This window comes from Aythya fuligula, chromosome 14 (assembly GCF_009819795.1).
Source record: "Aythya fuligula isolate bAytFul2 chromosome 14, bAytFul2.pri, whole genome shotgun sequence".
Classification (NCBI taxonomy): Eukaryota; Metazoa; Chordata; class Aves; order Anseriformes; family Anatidae; genus Aythya; species Aythya fuligula.
Genome location: NC_045572.1, coordinates 6,344,351 through 6,366,808, shown reverse-complemented (window position 1 = coordinate 6,366,808; position 22,458 = coordinate 6,344,351). Strand labels below are relative to the sequence as shown.

At 45.8% G+C, this 22,458-nt stretch overlaps 1 protein-coding gene across 1 annotated transcript in view; it reads right to left on the bottom strand.

Annotated features, from left to right (window-relative positions):
* FGF18 (fibroblast growth factor 18) overlaps positions 1-22,458 on the bottom strand; it is a 68,981-nt gene that overhangs the window by 8,654 nt on the left and 37,869 nt on the right. The window contains exon 4 of the mRNA XM_032196882.1: positions 9,521-9,627. Within this exon, the coding sequence (XP_032052773.1) occupies positions 9,521-9,627 (107 nt within the window). The remainder of the gene's footprint in view (positions 1-9,520; positions 9,628-22,458) is intronic.

Genomic DNA, 22,458 nt, shown 5'->3' with positions numbered 1-22,458 from the left:
AAGAAATATCACCCCATCTTAAAGGCTCTCAAGACCAAAAAAATTGCATGTGGGACACAAGATGATCTAAGGAAAGCAATTAAATGCAATTTGATACAAGCGTCTGCACAAGGCACATGCAGCACACCCTCTCCACCCAAACAGGGTGAGGCATGACTAGGGCTCACCAGGGATGATCACCCCCTCTCAATAATTTTAATTAATGTTTAACCCTAGGGAACTGAAATACTCCAACGTGACACACAGCTGCAATCACCAAGAAACACAGACGACAGGATGTTAGCAGCTTTATGGTGACACTTGCTCCTTGAACACAGAAAGGATTAAATTAAATTATCACATAGCTTTCAGGAAGGTGGCATTTTTTGTCCGGAAGGGAATATACAGCTTTCTGCCACAAGCTAAGAAAAAGCTTTAGATGTCAAGCTCGCAAGCCTGGTCTGCAACATGAACCCTGACTTTGCAAAACTCCAGTCTGAGAGACAGAACTGGTAGTACTTAAGATAATAAATACGTAAGGTTTTCTAAAGGGAAACATGAGGTTTGCTAAAGAGGAATTGCAAGAAATCTGTGAACTTATTACACAGCTCTCTGGTGACCAGACAGACAACTGGGACTCCATACCATAAAACAAGAAAAAAATACATTTGTAAAACAAAAGGACAAGTGGTTGTCAAAAGGGACCTACCTTTTGCTTTTTTTTTTTTTTTTTTTTTTGAGCAAGCACCTGACTTAAAGTAGTGTGCCATTACTGAGAAACCTAAGTTAACAGGAGATGCTGACACATGTCTCCAACATGACTACGATGGCCTCTTGACCACCTGGCCTGACCTGTGAAATGATGTATCGAGCACCAGTCCCATCTTGGATGTTTTCACTACCAGCCGAGGAAGCCCTGGCTCACAGGGCGCACAGCGGATGCCACAGTTTGGTTAAAGCAAAACCTGTCTTTGGTTAGCCTCAGAGAATCAACATCCACCTGAGGTTCTTGGAAGATTGCATCAGGTGAAGGTAACACAGCAGGACTTAGCACACACTTTAATACCCACATTATTCTTTTCAGATGCTAGATACCCAACCCAAAAAATGTGAGTGCTCTGCCAGGCAGAGCAGCTAGATCGGAATCCAAGCCCAGCAGCATCGTGCATGCTTAAATGTGCTTAATAACGTCAGTCTATGAAACCTGTGAGCTAAAGCCATCGGACCATGCAGGTAAAATGAACACTCAGCAGCCAGTGCTTTGAAATCTCGGACAACTGAGCAGCAAAGGGAAGACATTGATAAGCTGCCTATGTGGTGGCATAAAGCTCTGTCCGTGCAGTGCCACGAATACCACAACCCTCTAGGTCAAACAGCCTTCAGAGGTTTGGCATCCAAGCGTACATACACAAACACACCCCGAGGCCAGAATCTGTTAAGAATTGATGCAGTTTTTCACCATTTACGAAATAAAGACATCTTCTCCACATAAGCAAGTTTATTCCATCTCTTCAATGTCTCCTGCACTGAGTGAGCTCAAACACCTCCAGCAATTCCTGGCTATCCCCATCCTCTGCGCAAACTTCCCAAGCCTCATGGCTGTTCAGTATTCGTCACCATCCACAGAACTGCTCTCCTGCCTCTGAATACACGGAGCTTCAAAATGACTCTGCTCTCCCTGCATCACCCAGACCTGCTGCTCACCACCCCACAACGCCACGGAACATCTAAATTCCTTCCACAGCATTCATTCCCGGCATCATTTTCCCCTTTCTTTTTCACCTCCAGAGAAACTTTTAAGTAACACCCTGCTGTAAACAAATTGCCAAAAACACAGACCCAGGACAAGGCCCATTGCTAACAGCAAACATTAACGCCGCAAAGGCCCAGTTAACTCACACAAACCCTGACCACTTTGAAGGAACCACTGAGCACCTAAGTCTATTTGCTTTTGTGCCAAGGCAGCCTCAGTGTAATAAACACTGGAAAGTAGTTTCACTGGGTTCAGCCATAAATGGCTTCTTGGGAATCATTACACGGTCGTGCCATTCAGAGCAGGGATTCCTGGAAAAGCCGGGCAACGCTCGGCATCTGAAGGCTGCCCCAGGCGGCCCTCAAGGACAGGAGTTGTTCCAGCGTGGCTCCTGCCCGCTGGGTATGCAAACCCAGAGCAGCCCTCAAGCTGAGATGCTCCATCCCCATGCCACCTACAGCTTCAGAATGGAGGGTAAAAATCATCACAGCCCATTAGGGAAGGTGCATAATGGAGTCTGGCTGGCTTCAGAGAAGTTCCACAACACAATTATCGTGTGTCTGCATAACTTGAAACGGTACAACAGCAACGTCCCTGTAACAATGTCTAGCAGCCCCTGCAACATCTCTCCAGCACTGCAGAGATGTGAAACTGCAGCAAGCGAACCAGATGCAAATAACCCCAGCATCCACAGAAGTTTGAATGCAATGTTTCAGTTCGCCCAGCGATAGGAAAGGAACAGCCGTGAAAGGCTGCAGTGTTACCAAAAGCTTTGTGGTCTGGGGGCTGACAACAGAGGAGGGTGATTTTAGCTTCCACTTGTGCTTTTAATTTTATGAGAATCTCAGCTTCTAAGTTTTCAGAACAAAAAAAAAAAATAATCGAAATTTTCTCCACTGGTCACAGAAAAAAAAAAAAAAAAAAAAAAAAAAAAAAAAATCTTCTTAGGCAAATACAGAAGACTAATCGCTCAATGGGAGGAAAACTGGCATTGTTTTCTCAATGGTTTCAAGACCTTTGCAGTCCTGGAGGCTCTGAGTCAGGATTTTTGGGCACTTGTGGTTGGTTTCAGATCAGGTCCATATTCCAAATACAAGAGGGTTAGAGGTTGGTTGGCTCCAGGTTCTGCTGGGGGTGTTTATTTAGATGACTAAAACTAAAACTCAAAGGGGAATAAAAGCTTGGGAACGACTCATTTTAAAAAAGAACCAATTCCACCCTATATGAAGAACCAGATTGCAGTCCAAAATGAGATCTGAGCGAGATCCAGCAAAAGCCATGTCAAGTTTTGTTTGCAAGTGAGATGCCAAGTCAGAACAGTTTATGATTGAACACATCACAAAGAGATCCGCAAAACGCCTGTTATTAAACCTGACACTCCACTGTTCCTGCTTGTGTTTTTGTTGCCAGTTCAGCATTCAGCCCTAGAAATCATTAGGTTTTATAAGTCCCTTTTCCAAGCAACCCGAACACTGTGCAACTCTGGGAAAAATTCCGGATAAGCATCAAAGCTGTGTGAAACTCGGAGTCCTGCCCCAAATCCAAGATGCAGTTAGGCACGGTTTTAAATATACAAGCTGGGGAGTGCAAGCACCTCATCTGCTGGATCTGAGGACCAACCTACCAACCCCTAGATACACGAAACTGCTGAGTAACAGAGATCACAGCTGGCAGAGTGCCCCCCTACCACACCATGCACCTCCAGAGCAGCTCGGCCCATCTTGGCAGCTGTGACAAGCTCTGGCACAGGGAGGGACCAGGGAAGACCCAGGACCACGAAGGACATCCTCAGGTAGGTAAATGGCCCCAGTCTCTGAGCCCATCCGTGACCATCCTTGTTCTCAGGCTCGTGCAGACCCTTGGCTTTACAGAAACAAATTGTTTGCCCACAAACAATTTTGCCCCTTTGTGTTTCAAAGGTGGCTTTTCAAGAAAGCTCGCCCTCAGTCTTGACCTTGTGTCCACCCAAGTCAACTGGTGAAAAAGTGGATCCAAACACACTAACAAGGCTTTGGAGAATCCACCTGGTGTCTCCCAGCCAGGTAAGTCCCCTGTCCTACAAAGGGTGGCTCCCAGAGAATAACCCCGAGCCCTTGTAACCCAACATGCTCCTTTTCCTGCAAGGCCAGGGGTGTTATAGAGGGCCAAGACTGCATGCAAAGGCCGTAACAAGCGCCTTCACTCTTTGATGCTGTCAGAGGTTTTTTTTAGCCAACTTTCCTGACTAAACACACACATGCTTCAAGAAAACCCCTATTTTAAAGCTGTAATGTAAACAACCCCAAATTATTACTATCCCCTAAAGGCTACTGCTGGCAGGAATCAGTGATAAAGCTCTGCCAGAGCAGTCTGGCATCTAGCAACAATTTGTTTGTTGTCCTGCAAAAATACAGAGAGCCTTGCCATATGGTATTAGCAACTTTCTGGTAACATTAAGAAATATATTGGCTTGGAAAGCAGTTATCACACCAGAGAAAGCCTTACGTTTCTGAGGCAGGTCTATGCTGTAAGCGGCATCAGCGTGGCCGTGGCAGTCAGAGGAGGGAGGAGAGGCAGAACTGTGCCACCTCCAGCCCCAGAGCTGATAACCGGACCCTGGCACTGCCTTGCTGCGGGGCCGAGAGGAGCTGCACTGCAGTGCTCATCTGTGCTTGGTGACTGCCACGAGGGTTTCAGCATGGCAGGCACAGCAGCAGCAAATTTATCCCCAGGAAGCCCCCGCGTTACCTGTCATTGAGCAGAAGCAATGCTCCAGCCACCCCAAATAGCCAGCGGGGTTCCTACCTTGCCACAAGCAGCTCTTTCCCACCGTTCAAATTAAACAAAGGGAAAGCGGAAATAAAAGCAAGCTCATTAAATTGTTATTTTTTTCCCAAATAACGCATAAATATTGTAATGATTTTCTGAGGATGTTTGTATATGGGGTCACTGAGGATTTTTGAAAGGAAACCAAAACAGAGATGGTGCAAGTCAGCATGTGGTTTTAGTGGGAAACTGCCCATTTTATAGCATCCCATAAACTTTGGCTTCAATTCTTCTGAAGGAGCTGAACTGATATAAATGAGAAGAGGCTTCTGGGGACACAACTTGTTTCCAGATTTGACATGCAGTGCGCTTTTCTGTCTGGCAGTTGTGTCGAGGAAATCATCAACCAGAAACACTCGGTCATCACAGCCATCTAGGAAAAAGAGCTGCAGCTTTTCTCATGCTTTTCACAACCACCACCACTCCCTGCTTTCCCTTAACATAAATAAACTGGCAGGGGATGATACTTGGGACAGACCCCCTTCTACTGCTTTTCTAACTCCGCCCCTATTTTTGGAGTTTCCTCCATAGCCACGTCCTGCCCCAGAACAAGGGCTCGCCCCCATTTACAGCGGCACTGGATCTCCTGCAGGCTCACAGTGTCATGAGCACAGCAGCACTACACAACAGACCAGTGACAGCAACCACGTTGTCCTGACAATTCCTGTGCTCAGAGCCCCATCCCACCCTGGAGAGAGGGCCCCAGCACCTGCCCCCCGCTTCTCCTTCCTGGAAGGGTTGAAGAAGTGTCTCCAAGCACTGAGAGATGGAGCTGTGCTCAAAATGCAACCAACAAAGAGTGAGGAACAATATTGCTGTTGGATCCGGAAAATACACAACCCAGCTAAGGCGAACCAGCCGTGGAAGAACATCAGTGGGAGTGCTTGGAGCATCTTCTGAAGAAATTTCTGGATCAAATCTAAGACATGCTCAGCCCTTTCCCCATTCTTCTCAAATCATTTGGATTGCTTCCAGTCATTACTTACCTTCCCTGCTCCTACATATTGCTCTGAAAAAACACGTCTCCCTTGCCATGGTCTACAAGAAGCAGCCTCTACTCCTCCTTCGCAACTTTGCAAGCAGCCAAGGTCCTTTCTCTTCTGCCCTTGTTCAGACCAAAAAACAGGCCTGTTCCCTCCTCTCCCTTTATAACGGGGAGAGCAGAATACTCCTGGTACGGACACCAGCACTCGTGCAGACCACACTGTGTGATCCAATGGGTGACTGCTGCAGGACCACAGGAGATTCCCTGCAACACTCCCCGGGGATCAGAAGGTGCTCCAGTCCCAAGGACCAGCCACTGGCACCAGTTGTGCCCGATGCAAATCTGGGCCTCTCGTGGCTCCCATCTCAGACACCCTTCAGAGTAAGTGGTGGAGGGAGGTATCAACCCCTCAAATAGCACCGGGTCTGCTCTGCCACCTTCCAGAAGACACTGATGGATCTTCAAAGTCTGTGTGTTATGCGAGGCAGTGGGGAAATCAGATCAGTGCCTAAAGGAAGGGGCAGAGCTTTGGTAATCTGGTAATGGTGCCAACAGATCCACTTTAAGCTTCCGACAGATCACTGACCTCTTGCAAACACTCTCTTGATGAGAGGGCTGGGCAGAGACAGGCAAAGGAAATGTCTGCAATGTCCCACAACTCTAGATAGCACAAATTTGCAGTAAGGACAGACACAGCAAGAGCAGTTAGAGGTGGCCAAGCTAATTAACAGCCACCTGCTCACATCCTGATCTGCCATTCCTTGCTGCAGAGCTTTAAAAGACTTATCTTTGAAAAGCATCAAGTCCCCACTTCATTGACATCAATATCTCAATGCATGGGATAAAAGAAGTGGAGACAGAGAGAAAAAACACAAAAGGACTCACCAGAAGAACCACAGTTAGCAGCTCAGAGCACCTCCAAAGTGACCATTAGCTCTTCCTACCCCCCAGATTGAATTATTGCAAATATTCAGAGTTCCTGCATTATAAATGAAAAGTCACCTCGTGTGTTTTGCTGTGAACTCCTACGTATGAAAGAAGCTAGTATTTCTACATGTGCTAAAATAGACACCAAATACCCACAGGCAAAAAATATGAAAAAAAAAAAAAAAAAATCTTTCTTGGCCCTTCCTTAACATAACACTAAGAACCAACCAAGAAACACAATCCAGTTTGTTTTCCTCTGGTGCAGGCCACCTTTAACAGAAAAGTCACTCCTTGTACAACCCATCCAGTTTTCATAAGCAGCACATAAGAACATTGGTGACCTCAGAAAGTGTGAGCTGTGACAAGAAATACTGTCAGAAGCCTGCCCCACCACCTCTGAGCCCTTTGGCCAACGTTAGCTGTGAACACACATGCAGTAACAAATGAGTGAGAAAACACAAGGATTTGGGCTCCTGAGAAAGCTCCATCAGATGGCCTACACTCAAAAGAGCTGGCATGAGTGCAACTTCCAATAAATAAATAAAGAAGCCAAAGGCTGCTCTTCTGAACCCAGTGGATTAATCTGTTTGCCTGCAACGTAACCAGCTCCAAAGTGGGGAGCAAGCCCAGTTTCTGGAGTGCTTCGTCACAAGTGCCAGCTGAGAACAACAACAACCTGCTCCCATTTGTAATGCCCATTGTAGGTGATTATGGGAAACAAGAAGGACTAAATTCAAAGCAGGTTTTCAACTGGGGGGGATCCAAAAATGCTGACTGAGAAGGAGAACAAAGCCAGATGGCATATGCTGGTATTGTTAGGGATTATGCAGTGTAAGGCAATAGGAAATGAGCAGAGAAAAAGAACCAATTTCATCCCATGGCTCCTCTGCTGCCAAATGAACATACCGGGGCAACCGTGAAACAATCAGTTTATGGGTTTCATTCCCCTCCACCCCCAGACTGAACTTAAATATTTGTATAAGCTGAGGCGTAACTTTTATCTAATGTTTTCCTTGGGGTTTACTAGCTGTTTAGAGCATTCAGTCTAAAAAGCATTCCCTCAAACTCTTGCCACAAAAAGAGCTGAAACTATGATACTAATTAAAACCACACTCTTTGGTATCAAGAAGACATGCTATTATTTTCTTTTTTGCTCATGAGAAGCTGTTAATATGGGCAATGCGTCTGGAACATTTTCCTTCCAAACGCAATGCTCAGTACCCCCTCCTGCTCAGGTCGGCTGGTTTATGAACTTGTCAGCAGTCTGGGGTGGGAAGGCTCAGATGGCGTATTTACAAGAATAGATTTTTTTTTTTTTAATAACAAGCTGTTTGCCAACTTAATGTTATAAAAAGCACATCAAGAAAAAAACAAAAGCTTTATGCTGCATGAAAGGTGACAAGCTAAAGAAATGTCCTGCCTTCTTGCCCAGTGGGCCAAATAAAGGGACTGATGTAGCCAAAATATACTATACATTTTGAAAAACAGCCTCTGACTTTGCCAGGATGCTTCTGGACACTCAGCACATACCGGGAAAGAATGTGGGTGGCAATGTGTACCATTAGTGACCCACACTGGGGTAAAATCCATTAAATAAAATGGTAATATATCATGCTCATTTTAGCCCCATCGAATTTGGATGCTTCTAAGGTCTCCATTACTGTGCTACCAGCACCTCATAAATATTAACATATTTATCCTTACAACATTTCTAAGACACGGGGAAAAATGCTATTATCACAGATAAATGATAGAAAACTAAGGTGTAAAAAAATCAGCGGTTTGGTTTGCGTTCAGTGCAATGTTCAAAAGCATCAGCCTGTATCCCAAGACATCTACACTGAGCCAAAACCAAATCTCTTGTCCAAGATCAAGCAGCGGTGTCCCAGTCAGAGCAGGTAATTACACCGCAGAGGTGCAGGAAGCAGAGAGCAGTGCCCACTTTGGTCCAGCTCTCGCATAACACCACGTATTCCCAAGTCCCCACTGATTTTGAACAGCATCCTGGATGCTCCCGGCGTCACAAGAGCAGATCTTCTGTGAGCTAGGCAGGGCACCACAGCTAGCGGCTGCATCTGAGAGATCTGGGCTCAGTCTCGAAAGAAGCATCTGTAGTGCTTGTGAGGAAAACAAAAGTGGCAGGAAAGATCCTCTGGGGAAGGCACTTGTCCCACAAGTGTCACTCTTGGGACCACAAAAGTAAATAATGTTTCATCAGAGCAATTGGTTTCTGGTTTCTGTTTGGGAGTGTGGCTTTCACTGCTCTGCCTTTGTTGACTCAAAACAAAACTCTGCTTCCCTTTTTCACAGCCACAAAGATGCCAGATTTTAATTTCTGGCGGTGCATAGCGTGGGCAGAGGGGGAGGGGGCCTTTTGGGGGTGTTTGGTGATATTTTAGCTTTGAACAACCTCCTGCCTGCTTAGCAAGCTTCTAGGTTCGCCAACAATACAGAAAAACCGCCTAAGTTACAAAAACAAGTTAATACGTAAAAATATGACTTCAGCAAAGAAGTTAAGCTGCATGGGTGAATATGCTGTAATTTGCTGCATGCTTCCATCGAGCAGGGATCCAAAGTAATAAAATATTCCTGTAATGCTAGAACCAGGAGGCCCAGCCCTAATAAGATGTTCGGATTCCAGTATTAGCTTTGCCACCCTACATCCTGACTCACCACTGAAACGAGTTCTCTGTTGCTACCCTTTCTAGCACATCCCTATGTTTCCTTTCTTCCAATTTCATTCTAAAGTCAGAATTGAATCAGGTCATGAAGTTATTGTGGAGATGTCTGTAACACTGTCATGCAGAAATGACATCTTTTGTCAATTTCCTCAACCATGAAATGTAAACCCATATGCACCCAAATCATTGCCACAGAAACACGGTGGCTGGCTGCAGATTTGGTTTTATGGATGTGGAGGAGGCTTGGTGAAGTTACGGACTGCCTCAAAATGCCACGTTCCTGCTTTTCATTTGAGGCTGACAGACACAGCTCATACACACCATTACAGCTTTGAGGAGGCTGCTGAAGGTAACAGTCGCTTTACAAATGAATTAATTGGAAACACTTACCTTCCCCACTAGCTTGCCTTTCCTGTTCATGCAAAGGTAGAAGTCTGTCTCCTTCCCTTTGATCCGGACTTGACTGCCAAAAGTGTCCGTTTCCACTAGAAGCTGGGCTTGTGAAGGAAGAAGAAAAAAAAGCATTTACCAACGTGGTCACATGAAGTTAGAGTGTGCAAAGCTGAGCAGCATATCGTCTCATTGCCTCCCCCTGAACCACACCATGCTGCTTGGATGCTCTACAAGGGAACAACTCAAAGAACCATCCCTGCACTGAGCTTCAGACTTGTTACAGGTGCAAGTCTGACACGTCTCCACTGACTCCTGTGCAGATGCTCCAGATTTAATGCCCGTTTAGCACAGAACATGCACGCACACATGTGCGCTCCATATGTCCGTGCTATCCCATCAGGAATACAACACTAGATGCTCTCCTGCACACTGCAGGAGGGTTCTCAGTAAGAAAGTGGATTTAATTCTCATGCAAGGTACAAGACTATCACGACTAAAATCAATTTCCTTTCCCCACAGGCAGCAGCCCTCAAACGCTTCACAGAAGCATCCCAGCCACACGCTCGTGGTGCAGACATCTCAGCAACCTCCTGAAGATCACTGTGGCAGCTAGTAGGGTAGAAATTCAGCACTGCTTGTTCTGTATGATGAACACCCACGCTCAGAAGTCCTCGGAGCATCTAGATATGTTCCCAGGTCATCTCTGATTTCTTTGTGGCAATCCACTTCTGCCGAGCCCATGACTCATGCTCTAGCTAGGAGAAATATGGTCAATCTCATAATGCCTAGTATTAAGGCTACAATGCTGCTTTGGAGCATTTCCAGCAGCCATGGCAGGGGCTAGATTTCTGCTGCATCTTTATACAGTCCTGACACAATTTTATTTGCAGAATTGGGTCAGGCTGTCACCCAGATGCGTAGCATGCTATCATCATCACTAAAACCTATACACATTCAAATTCAGCATTTCATTCTGTCTCTGATCTAAACACAAATTCCAGTCATGCTCGAGGTTCAGATTCCAAGAATTTCCCTGGAGAGGCAGGAACATGCAGACTGGACATTTTGGTTCAGCTCCATCTCCGATATGCAGGGGAGAAAGTAGACATGGTAGAAACACAATGCAAGAATGTGTAAGTGTCAGCAAGTGCAAATCCACGGTCCTGCTCTGGAAATTCTCACGTTTGTAAGAACTGAGTCTTACCGTAGAAACACAGTTTTTGCCAAACTCTGGAGAATGTTTGATCTGTGCTGCAAAAAGTCACATTCTTTTTGGCATTCATATTTCAAACTTTAAAACCCTCTAAGAGCAAATATGTTCACTGTAAGGATTTACCATGGGGATAGAAATAGGAGTTTGTTTCATTTAAACACATTAATATTTTTCCCACTTGTAAAGTCAGCTTTTGGCTTCTGCAGCAGAGCAAATATCACAAACCTTTAACTCACAGAGGCCCTAAATGGAGTTTTCCCTTTGCAGCTCAGTCACATATGCAAGTTCAAGGTTTGCCAGTTACCAGCTGTTTACATTTATTTAGATATATTAAACCTTTATCACAGGGGATATCTAAAGAACAACTTCTTTCAGACAGCAAATGGGATAACACCTGATTTATACCAGTATAGTACTTGCAAACACACATAAATACAGACATTTATCTCTAAATCTTTCAGAAATGTAATATGTTTTGGGATGGACACCAGCTTGCCAGCAACAGCGGAGGGCTGCAGGCTTTGTGTCTCCACCTGCCAAGGAGGCACCAAACCAGGGATCACCTGCACGCTTAAGTGAGGAACAGCCACACGAACCAGAAATGTTCCACCATAGTAAGGACATAAAGACAAGCAAAGCCAGGATAACAGATTATGTCACAGATCAAAGACAGGGCTACAGGGGAGGCCGAGCCAACTGGTATGTCCTTTGGAGAACACCCACCACTACAGGCAGCTCAGGGGGGCTGCTCGAATGTGGTGCTACAGAAATGGATCAGGCAATGGCCATTTATCTGTAAAGAACTGACTGTGAAAGACTGACTCCTCACATGAGGAAGGACCGGAGCACTAAATGGTCAATCTGAGAGTGGGAGAACAGCAGCCTGAACGCAAGAGGCAGTTCCAGAGCCAGCACAAGAGATGCCAAAGACTGGCTCATGAAACACCATCAACACCCAGAGCTCCGAGGAGCTGCCTGCAGACCTACAGTGCCAAATCCACCCAGTGATGCAAGCGGGGCCACCAAAGGGCTGTCCAGCCATGGCTTGACAGTTTGCACGCAGGCGAAAACAGGACGCTGCAAGTTTGCCTGTACCACCTGCCCCGCTCCTGCTAGCCCCTGCTTGGAAACACGTCTCAGCTGCAAGGCATCCCATGTCCCCCTCAAGCCTCAGCACTGCTATTAGAACTACTAAGAACAACCCTGAATATCAGATATGGGTCTTGTCCAGCCAAAGGAGAAGCAAACGTTGAAAAACTCTCTATTCTATTCCTCTGCTTGGGCTGCTGTCCTGCCAGACGGTCAGCAACCCACACGCCTCCAGCGCTGGGTGCCCCCTGTGCAAGTCCGTGCTGCGATGAACAAACACGGGGCACACCGTCTGCTTCCCCCACCCCCTCGTGCTGCAGCCAGTATGAGTAATATCCAAGCTGATTTTAATTTGAAAAATATCACCTTAAAAAGATGCCGGTTCCCTGCTGTGAAAATTAAAACCATCTGGATGGAGTGATTTCAAATAATTAATCTAGGTCTCCTTTGACACCACTACTAATTAAAATATGATACCTTCCTCCCCCTTTTTAAATAAAGAATTTAAATAAAGTTTAAAGATCTAATAAAATAATGTTATAATTTAGAACGAAATGGGACTCACCTTTCCTGTGGGCTGCAGAGGTTACGCCAGCACCAAAGTCCCTCCCGGATGAGTGCCACCGCATGGACCAAGCAGCAGTGGGTGGGCAAACACCCAGTGCAGCACCACACCAGTAAAGGCACCCACATAACCCCCTGTTCCAACAAGGCTCATCGGCCCCTGCACCTAAAGTCTAGGAACAGGGAGCAGAGGGAAGGAGGCTCAGCAGAAGCTGTGATCCTGGCTGCCAGAGCATGGGCTGAGGCAACTCATGGGTACCGCTTCTGGAGAACCTGAGTCTTAAGATACTGTAAATGTGTTCTTACTTTTAGGTATCCTTGTCCTCCTTTCCTGCAAGAGAGATGAGTCTGGGCTACAGTTCACAACCCAGTTGGTTTCTAGTCTAAGGCACCGTTTAGATTCTCCTTTTAAAAACAGCCACCTAAATGAGGGAGGATTTACCTGTCTCTACCTAAATTCTCTCAACAGCCCAGATAACGTCCATGAAAAACACATTTAGCTTCCAGACAGCTAAAATCAGCTGGGGTGAATCCCAGCCCTGTAAAAGCAAGGGAACTTTACGTGAGTTCTCGACGGAAATCAGCCACACCAGGCAGGGGCAGTGCCCCCACAGCAGCATGCTGCTCACCCCACTGCACTCCTTACTTTGAGCTCCATTTGCCCCTGGATACACTGGGAAGAGATTACAATCTTTATTTTCAAAAGCCCTGCACTCTAGCCTTCAGATCAGGTATTATTGTTTAAATTCTTTGACAACTAGATATTCTGACATATTTTCAAGGAAAAAAAAAAAAAAAAAAAAAAAAAGAGAGAGAGAGACACAGAAAGAAAGGAAAAAAAAAAAAAAAAAGATGTCTTTAGAGGGTAAGATCTTCTGCTACATGCTTTTGCCTTATTGGCCCATTTAACCTAAACCTTCCTGAAAACTCCCACTGGAAGAGACTGGAATTCCTCAAATGTCTAGGTGAAAAGGATTACATATATATGTTGAAAAGCTATCTTCCAGCTAAAAAAACACCAAGTCAGGGAGATATGCAAAGGTGGCAGAAAATATGCCGAATTATCTTTCAAATATTTTCTGGGAGTGCAAGGATGGGAGCCAGAAAAGCCCAGGGAAAGAGAAGAGAAAGAGGGCACAGTAAGCACCAGGTTTATACGATATCACAGAATCCTAAGTGCCAGCTAGTTTCAGGTGCAATGGACAGTATAAAGGAATACGCAAGTAAGGTGCAGAAGGACTAGATAATTATGAACATTTCTGAAGAAGCACTGACCATAATCAGAGTAAACCAATTTGCTTCTTCTCGCTCTGGTTTTGCCTTCAAGGAAAGCTAGATGAGACAGAGCCCACAGGCTGGAGGAGTCAGTCTGCTGACGGTCAGCACAGGAGCCCTTCTAACCAAGTCCTCCTATGCTGTATTTGCACGTTCTGAACTAACAATTTTTAAAAGCCTCGAGGCCAGGCTACAATAGTCTGCATCTTCAACAGGCCAGCTAAGGGAGGCTTTCTGGAGAAAAGGACCTCAGAGGGACCAAGATTCCAGGCTTTTGTCCTTTTTTTTTTTCCCATTACAGTCTCACACAATTCCAAGTTGGGAAACTATTCTCAGCATCTGAAACCATTTCCAGTTAATGAAAAGAAAGGATGTATAGATGAACTGATGCTGTGGTCACAGCTCCTGCAATGGAGAACAGCTTTTTACATAGTTCCCAGCACGTATCACATCTAACTCATCCCCTGAGAGTTTCGGAGAAAAAGATTTATTCTCTTGTAGGACCTTCCAGTGAGAAGCCCAGGCTGGCCAAGAGCAAACTGTTCTGCACATCCATGCAGTTTAAGCTAGTTTGAACACTGCCTACCCCTACCAAAAACCATGAATCCTTTTGATTTTATGTATGACCACAACATCAGAGAGAAAGATCCTGTCTCCACTTCACATTCATGACATAACAAAGAAGAAATAATGCCAAAATTACATAAAGTCTGTAGAGTCTAACAAAGCCTGTAGACTAAGGAGAAGTGAGGGAATCTATGCTGCATCCATAATTTTTTATTTGCTCACTTTTATATTCCTCCAAATTGCATCATTTTAAATAGTTATAGCCCATACAACCCAATCCCCTTCTCCATTGCTCAGGTACAAATCAGGTGTAACTACTGAAATCGGTGAGGCTGGTGGTTGGGAGGGCAGAGCTCTGCCCCACCTCCCAATACCAGAAGCTCATCCCGTCTGTCCTGGGGGAGCACAGGCTACGAATGTCAAATCACAACAAGGGGTGGTCATGGGGAGGTGGAGGAACAACTGCTCCAAGGTTCAGGCCCCCGGTGTTTCCTTCCAAACGCCTCTAAGCACCCAGGTTTGAAGGGACAACCACCACCTCTTGTTCAGTCAACTGATGGAGTTAGGGAAAAAGACTGGATTTCAGGCATGTGAGCCCCTTGGAGCATCAGCCCATTCTTATCCCCCATGGCACTCCTGTGTGCCTGCTGTTGGGGCTGGAAGGGGAGCAGGGCAGAGGGCTCCGTGGGAACACAGGGAAGCTCAGAGACAACCCATCCCTCCTGCAACAGCACACACCAGTGCTAGCAGCTTTCAGGAACCAGACAGGTTAAATATTTGCATGGGAGATGTCAGAAGAAAATCTATAATGCAGCAAAGGCCTCAAAGGCACTTACACTGCAGCTACTTGATCCTGCACATACTTCCACACAAAGGACTTTGCACACCTCGGAAGTCCCTGGAGTGCTGATAAGGATCGCTGCATGGCCTCAGGGTCCTGTCCCTGGGTGGGTGGACACAGGCGGTAGGAGCTTTCCCCTCCCAGCCCTCCAAAGGGCTGTCTCCTCACTCTGCTGCCTGCAACCACCTTAAGGGCTTGAGGAGATAGAAAAGCCCAGGATCCCAGCAGCTTCAACAGAGAAATGAGCTAAAATTCCCTTCCTAGCACACACTTGAGCATCTTCCTGAGGTTTTTACCTCTGAAGTAGCTGATAAGGGCTTCAGTCTCTGGGAAATGCTTCCAGGCACTCTCATCTGCAACCAACAGTCTAACGGCAAAAAGGTGTCCTGTCCTGTTTCCAGGATCCTGAGCTACCCACTCGGTGCTTGCTGGGCACGTCTACGTGACGCGAGGCCAAGACATGTGGAAATATCCGTGCTGGTGCCAACCACACCAGCCCATGTACCCAACCCAATACAGATGTGCGAGCACAACACCCTGCCACGGGCAGTTAATGCTGCAGGGTGCACAGGACAAGATATTCAGCTCCTAAAGGCATTTGGGTACTACAATGTCACTTACATGCTGCTGAAGCATCCACTCTTTAAGCCTGTCACACTGCTAGTGGCTGCACCTTCAGAGATGCCCACCCCAAAATCCCCTGCCAGTCCAGCAGCGGCTAACCAAAGATGCCCAAGGAATGACTTGGAGCTGCCAGCGCTCCCCAAGCATCTCAGGGATCATCTCAGGTGAGCCTGCCTCACAGCTCTGCAGAAGGTGTACTGCTTCTGCCAGAACGGCAATACCACGGGGAAAAAAATGAGTCTGAAACAAAGAAGTACTCTTCTCTGGATTGCCCACTCTGGCTCCTAAAGGAGCTTTCAGACACAATCCCTATAAGCTAACTCTATTAATAACAATGTTCGTCTTGAGAGAAGTCTAAATGAAAATATTCACTTAAACTTGAGGTCTTGAACCAGTCCATACATATGAAAATCGTTTGACAGTTTAGTGGATATAAGACCAGAATAATTATCAAGGTAGGTCTTACAGGTTTTACCCAATTTAAATAAAACAAAACAAAATTATATATGTATATATATGAGGACAACATTAAGACCATAAGTACCATGATACCTACCCAGATCTGCACTACCCAGAGTCCGGTCATCATTTACCCACACGAAAAGTGTGTGTAAAACATTGTCATTCTGACACTGAGCCGTTTGCACCCATTTGTAGGTATATGAAAACAGGATTAAGCACTGGAGAATAAGACTTGGCCTCTTGCAGATGTTTTATACATAATTCACCATAAGAGACACTAAAAATACTTTGGCAGTAGCTTTAATTATGGTGAATAAGCTTATTTAGACAAGATTCAGTAAAACTGCAGGCAATAGGTTGTGTGCTTTAAAAACGTCTGGGCGGGGAGCAGCAGTGAACAAATTCTGAACTGAACTTTACCACCTGCGAGCTTGCAATGACTAAGACGTAGGCCTGGAAAGAGAAACGTTAAAAATGTTAGCACAGAAATTCCTCTATCTCACCAGGGTGTCTTGCTGTCTCCAAACACAGCTCAAGTGGACAGTATTTCTACAGAGGCAGGAAAACTGCTTGAAAAGCTGCCAGGCTCCAAGTCTGGAATTAGTGAAGGATGAGCCTCAAAAAGTTCAGAAGCTCTGTTATGCTTGAAAAAGCACCTAAAATGAAAAATAAAGGGCCAAACCCTGATGTCTTTGATCATTCTCATTTGAATAAACTCCTACTGACATAGTAAAGACCAACAGACAAGGACCTCAGAACCTGGCCCTGAGCGTGCAGCTGAAATTCATCCAAAGTATTGGAGTCTCTTGGGTCTGGAAATAACGTGAACCTTCCCCGTCCCACGGAGGGCTAGAATTACCACAAGAACAAACTTTGCAGAAGTTATTTTGACTCTCTTGTTCCCAGTCTCAGCTGAACCCAAAAAAAATACTGATGTACACAAAAATAACAATAAGCAGAGAATGACAACTATGGGAACCCCATGTACTCTTGCTTCTTCAAAGCTGCTCTCTTTGTGGCCAGAGGCGTAGGACAGACTGTATTCACCCCGAAGCACTCATCCATCTATCTTGGGCAGCCTGGTGGTTGGCTGCTCATCCTCGGCAATGAAGTAGGTGTGATGTTAGCATCACCACATCCCCTCACCGAGGAGTCCCAAGCACATAAATCTCTCCCCCTGCCAACACCGTGATGGTTTCACACACTCCAAAAAGTTAGCCCCATCCAGGTCCTCATGTTGTATTTGTGCATACTCCAAATTGGTGTCAAATCAGGAGCGATGCATAAGGTATTTGCGGTGTTAGTTGAATTAAGCTATCAGCCACATCTGGCACAGAAATGAATGTTACATTCTCCGTATACCATGCAGGTTTTATTATTCTGTGCTGCCCAGTAAAAGTTGAAAATATGACAATTAATTTTACAGATAGGAACATAAGCATGCTTGTGCATTTTCTCAAAGGGGCTCATTGTAACTCTCCTTTCTTCCAACAAGTTAAAATATGTTGAAAATAAAGTTGCACGATGCTACGGTATTTTCAATGGGATTCTTGTGGCTCTGGAACCCAGAAGAGCAGAGGCAGCAGCACAACCTACCTGAAGAAAATGTTCTGGCATAGAGAACATTTCCCCATATGTTTTAAGATTTTAAACAGGGATCAGTGTTACAAACGGATGCAAACACATTTTCAAAGAAATACAACTGGTTTTTTAATGCTCATGCTGCTGACACTCGCTTTTGCCATACAGAATATAATGTACTAGTAAGTGAAGTATACAATTGTCAAATGCCAACATGACTTTTCCAGTAAAGGCTGAAATAGGGGAGCAAGAACTGATCAGCTGCAGAGCCTGGTCCTTCCATTCCAGGGATGCACACGCTCTGAACCAACTGCAGCCAAGGTGTCCCTCAGAGGAGGGTTTTCTATATCAACCCCTTAAAAAAGACCTCTCCCCACAGACATAACACAGTTCTTCCAGCTATTCTCAGAGCAGCAGCAACAGAAATAATAAAAATCTGATAACAAATTAACTCTGTCTTTAGCATCTTTGGTTTCATATCTATTTCTGGAAACATGTTTTTTTCTTAACTATTGCCTTTGGTAGACAGCATATGTAGGACTATTTACCTGCCCTTTGCTTCATTTTAAATTGCATGAAAAGTTTCAAAAGTGTTTTTTTTTTTCTTTTATTTCCATTTCTATAGTCACTTGGGACAAAAGGCATCTGGCATTGGATATTTAAATAAGACCTGTCAGAACTGTAAAATTAGTTTTACATTTTAATAAATGTATTTTAAAAGCTCTAATGCAATTCTGTATTCAAAGCCCAACTGTTCAGATTTAGAAAAGGAGATTCCAAGTTAAATTTCAATATAAAAAATAAATTGAGTACAGAACTAAGCCAGTTTTCTTCTGTGGCATTACGAACAGGAGCAGCAAAGGGGCAATATCTCTAACAGCTTACTGTTATTCTGTGTTTAAAGAACCAGTGTTGATAGCATGAAAATCCATATTATTGTTACTTATTCCAGTTTCAATTTACCTAGAGACACACATCTTCTGTAAAGCTCAGATTTGGTCCCATATTTACATCCAAATGTTTTTTCCCCAAATACTTCAGTTTCCCAAATACTTTAGGCTCTGCTTGTCTGTATGCCCATATGCTCAAACAGAACACGACCTTGTCCTGCTCCAGACCCTTGTCCCAGCTGCCCACATTTCTCCTCTCCCTGCACTAACGGGGGTGACCCTGTGGATCCGTGCAGGGGAAAGTCCCTCGACATGGTGGGTGACGCGCTGGCAGGGATGCTGCTGCTGTAGGTGTCCAGCCTATACCTGTCCTAGCACAGAGGAACACAGCTTATTTAACTTGGAGGGCTCTTTAATCAGCATATAATTCACTTTTTAAAACTTCAGACTTTGGGACAAAGGAAAAACACAAAGGAAAATCCCTCCTCCCAGCCCTTGGTACCCTATGTCCATGATGAGCACATCGCTCCTCCCTAGCTGGACACCTCGTTACTCTCCTCTTATCTCCTACAATCTTTAAGCAGAGCAGAGTACACAGAACAAGTTTCCCCTTGGTTATTTACATACAGTAGAGTTGAAATATTTAAAGGCAGCCCTGATGGCCACATCTTTAGCCTCCATGGCCAGGCCAAGGAGCTGAACCACCATTCACTTTTGTGGCAGACAAAGCCACCTTAGGAACCAGGCCAAGGCGACCAAGTTGCCCCATGGCTGCTGCCACCCCAAACTCTCAGATGGCCACCGCTGCTGCAAGAGGAGCTGCGGGGACCATGACATCCCTCACAGGCAGAGCCCACAGGTGTCTGGGGGCCCAAGGCCATGCCACACAACTAGAGACAGCCCTTGGGAAACAACAGCCTGTCTGAAAGCTTTGTAGCCCCCTGGCAGGGTTGCAGCCACCTTAGGGCTGATACACAGGGGAAGAGCAGTTCCTCCACCTGAAACCTCAGAAGGAGCAAAGGAACCAGCTGCTCTGAATGAAGAAGCTTCTGTGCAAGCTCCTGGCAGGGAAAGGGGACACCCAGGAACCTGCCAGGCCTCTGGTCCTTCACCAGGGAGGGGCAGAGCATAGGCGTGAAATGAGCAGAGACCCTTTGTAGCCCAGGCAGGGACAGGGAAGGGAAATGCCACAGGTGTGAGCAGGCTCCACACAGCCTCCAGACTCCCCACAACAGCTGTGGTGCTTGCCTTGCCTCTGCCTTCCCGACTCAGCGGTTTGCTTCAGGTCCACCTCCAGTGTGAAGAGTTAAAATTCATCCCCAACTGGCAAGAACAAGGAGGAGACAAAAAAGCAGGATGCTGGTGAATGATAACAGTGGGTGGCCGGTCGCCCGTGGCTGGTGCGCTCTGCATACAACAGGCACAGCCAAGTGTGTCTGGCCATAGACAATTATTTCACTCGAGGTGTGTGAACCGGGAGCTCTAAGAGCCATTCTCACGGCGAACCAACCAGCCATGTCAGGGAACAAAACAGCTCGCCGTGAAACGTCCCTCTCCTCGCTTGCGTCTCCCCACAGGGTTTTTCTGTGTTGTCCTTCCCGCTGCGGCATTTGCAGTGCTCAGAAAAAAGCAGGTCAAACATCCTCAAATGGGGTATTTAGTGCTTCCCCTCGGGTTTCTGTGGCTTCCCTGCCATTTTCCTACTGGACTTCCGAGCGCGGCAGTATTTATTGGGTAGCGAACTGACCCCTCGGCTGCGGTGGGCGAGAGTGCCTGACGTTAAGTGCTGCTAATGCGTTTTGCATTTGTGCTCGGGGGCAGGAAATCTCAACTTCCAGTGCCAAGGGGTTAATTATAATTTATATAGCAAGATCTCAGGCTGTGTTTTTTTTTCTCCAGCTAATTAAGAGGTACAATTACCTCTGAGAATCAAAGGGATATTTTGGTACCCAGCTCTTAGAAACAGATTACAGGCACTCAGAACACAAGGACATCTTAGCTTTTTTTTTTTTTTTTTTTTTTTTTTTTTTTAACGTGTGCTTCATTGTTGATTGAGATCATTAAAAATAAATTGTCGTATTCATAATCCACCATTAAAATGTACTAGAAAATGCCTATGAAAACAGTCGCAGTACATTGACATATTGCCCTGCTGCTTTCCCAGGGATTGCCTACATCTCCAACAACACATTTTCCTGGTATGTCACCTGCCACTCTGGGCTCTGGGAAGAGGCACAGATCTGGGCAGGCTCACACCATGCCTGGGGCTGGGGGCTTCCTAGGCGCAAGTCAATCCCCTCACCTCATCTGCCTCTGTCGGCTCCTTTCCTTCATGTTTGCGCAGAGGTTTAACAACTACAGTTCTCTTCCTCACCCCTCCCAGAGGTGTCTGCCAAGCCATTTGCAAAGGGTTAATGTAATTGAATATTCAGACATGGGGGGGTTGGGTTGAAGATGGCAAGAAAAACTTCTGGGGAGCCTTGAGGTCCTGCCCTGGGGAGTCACCACAGCTACACACACAGCACAGGCTGCACCCTCAGCCTGTCTTGGCACAGGCTAGCACATACGTATTGCACCAGACGTTATTTTTTAGGGATGCAGCGGACTATTACTCCGGGAAATGAAGCGCTTAAGTTAGAAACTGGTGCTGCGTAATTGTCAGCAGACCACATATGCTACAGGCAGTTACACGGCAGGCTCTCACGCATCTGTTTCAGCAGCTTTCACCCTGACCTGAAACACAGCTAGAAGCACGCGTGGGGCTGGCGGTGGCACTGAAAACCAACTATTTTTCTACAGAGGATACTAGGAATGTCCACCCATTTGAGCTAGAAATGAAGCATGTGCTACCAGGGCCAGCAGAGCTCAGCAGCTGGTATCTAATGTCACCTGCCTCTGCCCACCACTTGATTAAATCTTCCCAGGTTTGTCTGGCTGCCCTTTGATGTGCAAAAGTAGCTAACTGGCTGTGTTGAATTTGCTGCAAAGCAGGAGGAAGTACACAAACCAAATACACGCTGTGAAAAGCGTTATTGTTAAATTATGAGGAGATAATGCAATCAACACCTCGGCATGGAGAGATGCTGATTGGTACTGCTCATCTCAAAGGAGCTCCGAGAAGTTCATTTGAAACCTGACAATCAAAAGCTCTGTGGCCTTCACACATCCTGCACGTCCTTCCAGCCCTTGAACCACTCCTTGATAGGCAATCCCCAGAGAAAGGGCACAGCAGTTGGCACAAGCTGTGTTACAAGAACATTTACAATTTACCCCAACCTGCAACAAACAGAGCAGTCACTGCATTTCCAGGACTACAGCAGTCACCAAACAGAATGCCTGGTTTCACTGCGGGAGACCGAGTACAAATAAAGCAAGCATTCCTATGTAAAAGTTGATATTTGGGGTATAAGATGGGGATAGTACTTTTTAGAAGGCTTATTATTGTGTACAGGAGGGGGTAAAAAAAAAAAATGCACAAGACCTTCTAGATGGTGCAAGACAGGAAAGCTCTGCTGGAGGGACAAACCGAGACTGCATCACTGCAGAAAAAGCCACATCTCTCTCCTAATGCCAGGTACAGCAATGGGCGCAAGTGCACATAAGGAAGTAGCAGGCTGGTAAAAGATCTGGCTCAGCACTCGAAAAAGCAAGACAGGAATCACAAAACTGTTGCTTTGGAGTCCTAGCCTAAGCCGCTAACCTGCAGAACATCTGGGGGGGAAAAGGAATTGTGAATGCTTGATAAGCAGCACAACCAAGTTTTACAGGACAGAAAAAGAAAGGGAGTTTAGATCCAGAGGGAAATACATATCTACCTTTCCTCTCCTTA